The sequence below is a fragment of the Acanthisitta chloris genome, unplaced genomic scaffold, assembly GCF_000695815.1.
Source record: "Acanthisitta chloris isolate BGI_N310 unplaced genomic scaffold, ASM69581v1 scaffold22535, whole genome shotgun sequence".
Lineage (NCBI taxonomy): Eukaryota > Metazoa > Chordata > Aves > Passeriformes > Acanthisittidae > Acanthisitta > Acanthisitta chloris.
The window spans coordinates 15,433-19,141 of NW_008672447.1; the positions used below are offsets into that span (position 1 = coordinate 15,433).

A 3,709-nucleotide genomic window follows, 5' to 3' on the forward strand; every position below is an offset into this window, starting at 1 on the left:
AAGCAGCTCCAGAAATGTTCTTCAGAGAAGGAGGCAAAACTATCACAGTGGCTTGGGAAAGTGGCCATGGGCTACAATTCAAACCAGAGATTATTAAACAAGATCTGCAGGACAAACTGGTCACAGGCAAGTCCAGGCCTTTCCTGGGTGCTTGCTCCAGCTAGGGAAGGTGGAGACCTGAGGGAGGCTGCTCTGGCTGCAGATGGTGAGTATCAGGATCACCTCTTCAGACTGGAGTTGGATTATAGGAGGGGAGGGAGGTTATTGCATTTTATGGGTGGAAACAACCTGTGTTTGCATCCCTGGGAAGAAGCACCATCCACTGGGACTGCATCAACTTGGAAAAAGCAGTTGGTTTGAAAACACTTTGGAAACCATCACAATTGCAGGTACAGTACACATCATGCACCAGGAACTCACTCTGGAGAATTCTCTAGGGAAGGAGAGTTACTCCAGAGAGGATACTCCCTTAACACTCATCACACCATATTATGCGGGCTGATTTGCAGGAATGAGAGAGGAGGGATGTAGAGATGTAACTGCCAGACACTGCTCTCCTCTCCTGCCCATGAGCCAGACCACAGCCCAGGGGACAGCCAGAGCCATGTCACCCTGAGCACTGCAGTGTGCACCCAGGCACAAGGACAGCCTGCCAGGCTGTGGCACTGGGACTCCTCAGTGGAGCCAAGTCTGCCTGTAGCAGACACAAGATGAAACTCCTGTCCTGGCCTTAACAAGGGCTATCAGACACTTGTGCTGGAGGACACCTCACTGCAGAGGAGTGACCTCACTTAACCACGAGGTGAAAAGCCAACAAGGGCACAGCTGAGCTTCCTACAAGAAGTCAGCCATGAGGCACCACTGGATCTAAAAGCATCACCCTGAGGTCCATCCCCCTCCCAAGATCAGAGCAGCACAGCCTGCACCTGCAGCACAGTACCTGCCGGGCGGCGCTCGGGGCCTGCTGCACTGAGGTGATGGAGGGGGTGTACACGTTGTTGGTGGCCAGGGACACTGTGGAGAGGGAAGGGGCACTTCCCTGGCACTGCTCTCTCTTGTGGGTCATGAAGGCAGGCAGAGAGTTGAACTGTTTCTTGCACTTCCCACAGAGGAACACATCTTCGTCATCTGCAATGAAGAGGACCAGGTCACTGCTCCTTCACTCCCAGTGCTACACCCAACAACCACACCATAGGATAACAAGCATCTTTTGGATCTTGGCACCCCAAGGACATCATCATCATTAGGAGAGATCAGCTGCAAAGGCTGTCCCTCCTCCCCAGTCCCAAGCTCTCCCTGAAGCCAACTGGAGCCCATCTCAGCACTGCTCCCATACAGGTTTTACTCTGGGACATGAATCCCATTGTGTGTCTTCTCATCCCAAAGACAGGCCCAACCACCCCAGCCTTGCTCCTATAGCACCCTCTGCTTTTAGTCAAAGTAATTCCTTCCAAAGCACCAGCATTATGCCATCTGAGGCAAATTTTATTACTCAGGTTGCACAAAGGAAGAGAAGTAACCAGGATCAGGGCACAGAATCAATGGCATTTGTGTCCTAAAGCCACCCCCTATGACACTGCTGGTCTTTAGCACCTCTGCTTGATGTTAGAAGCAGAAAGAAGACAACCCAGTTACATGCCTTAGCTGAAATCTGCAGCGTTAGCAAACCACACACCATTTGCACTTGATCCAGTTGGACTCACAAGGCTGTTCCTCCTGGCTGACTCCCAGACTGAAGCAGAAGGTTTTTTGGGGACACAGACTGTGACTCCTCTGGGGGATAACTCAGTGTCCACTCAGTGCAGTCAAACACTGTGTGTCCATGTGTACATAAATGACCAATTCCTGTATTCATTCCCACAGAGGTATTCCAGGACTGGAGCAGTTGTGCATCCCCAGAGGATAAGGAATGGCTCATTAAATAGCAAGTATAAACAATAACAAGCACTAGTGGTGGGGAGAGTGCCTACTTCCTCCCTTTGTGCCTTTACTGGAAGTACATGGTCAAGTCTGTTGTCATGATCATCTCCAAAAGCATCTCACCTCACTTGGGCACTTGCCCCTTCTTTCTCCTGCTCTGTCTGGTCCTGCTGAGAGCTCACACTACTTGTAGCAGCACCCTACCCATGCAGCTGTTTTCACAGTCAGGAGTGCATGCTGCAGAGAGATACGCAGCCCTCCCGCCCCTCTCCTGTCTCTCCCAGTGCCACCAGGACTCACCCATGGGCTGGATGGCGGTGGAAGAGTTCACATTTTGAGCAGATGGATCTGTCACACCTCCTTGACCATCCAGTAAGGACTGCACAGCCAGCACTGTCTGATTATCCATGCCTGAAAGGAGACACAAGTGTGGATGGTAAATGGAACATAGCCAAGCATGGAGTGCTTGGGCACTGGGAGCTCTCCAGCTGCTGCTGTCTCCTCCCTCAGAGCCACTCTCACCTCCTCACCCTCTACTCCACAGCATCAACTGTCACACCACAGCTACACTCCCACCTGTCTCCGTAACTCCTTTGGTACAAGAAGAAAAGGGAAGGAGGGCAAGGAAAACCAAAGAGAGCTTGATTTGAGGCATTTGTTGCAGAGAGGAAAGGTTGTGTTACAACATTGGGTAGGAAAAGGGCCAAGAAGGAGATGTTTGGGATGCCAGAGGTCAGCAGCCTGGGTGGATCTGCCTGGGGACACAGCACAGACACTGAGCTTGGTGAAGACAAAATCCTTGTGTGCACCAACTCTCCCAGCAGCGGTGTTAGAAATACCTCCTTGTCTTCAAGTTCAGCATTCCCAGATCTGATCAGACACAGGACAAATATCCCCAGTCAGATTTGCTGTCAGAATTAGCTTATTTACTTTGGCACAAATACTTTTCACTCCATCTAAAATGTTGTATAATATTCCAGATAAATACAGGAGATGGGAACTGCTCATCTAGGGACACAACCTGGCCAGCAGCATGTGACTGGTGGATTAAGCCTCACACACTCTTTATTGTCAGAAATCCGATGTAAAGACACATAGGACAATCTGATCTGGGGATTTTTATGCTCCACTGCTCCCCACCATTCCTTTATGGCAAGGAACCCACAAACAAAACAGATGGCATGTCAGGGTTGTATGTGATGCCTTGGGGATCGAGGGAGAGAATCACAGAATCATCAAGGTTTGAAGAGACCTCTAAGATCATCAAGTCCAACCATTAACCTGTCACTGCTGTAACCCTCAAACCATATCCTCCAGCATCAGATCCAGACACCTCTTAAACACCTCCAGGGATGGTGACTCCACCACCTCCCTGGGCAATATTCCAGTGCCTGAACATTCTAACATCTAATCTGAATGTCAAAGAAAGAAGAAATGCGAGAGGCTTTTCATTGCTTTTCATTTTTCTTCAAAATCTTTGCAAAACAAAACAGTAACACTCTGAACTCAGAATTATGTGCCACAGTAAAAGAAAACCTGTTGCTCTAATCATTCCCAAGCAGTGAGGTCAGGATTGTGCCTGAGGTCAGGACTGTGCCTGAGGTGAGGTTACTCAGCAAACAGCACCAGGAAGGACAGTGAAGCACCACAGAAGATCCCAGAGCAGGGACCAGCACAGCAGGAGCACCCACCACTCCAAGTTCCTCCTGTAATTTCTCCTGGACAACCAGGATGTTACCTTCTTGATGGTGAGTACTCAGATAATCCACAGCATTTTAAAGATCCCTCA

The 3,709-nt window shown here is 49.7% G+C and overlaps 1 protein-coding gene across 3 annotated transcripts in view; it reads right to left on the bottom strand.

Moving 5' to 3' along the window:
• The window catches only part of ZNF341 (zinc finger protein 341), a 16,728-nt gene extending 14,395 nt beyond the window's left edge, over positions 1 to 2,333 (bottom strand). For 2 of the 3 annotated variants that reach the window (XM_009074537.1, XM_009074535.1), the window contains exons 1-2: positions 2,221 to 2,329; positions 941 to 1,128 (exon numbers count right to left, since the gene is read on the bottom strand). In XM_009074537.1, coding sequence (XP_009072785.1) covers positions 941 to 1,128; positions 2,221 to 2,329 — 297 coding nt within the window. Of the gene's footprint in view, positions 1 to 940; positions 1,129 to 2,220 lie in introns of all 3 variants that reach the window. The other variant, XM_009074536.1, reaches the window with a different exon arrangement.
• Positions 2,334 to 3,709: the final 1,376 nt, after the last annotated feature.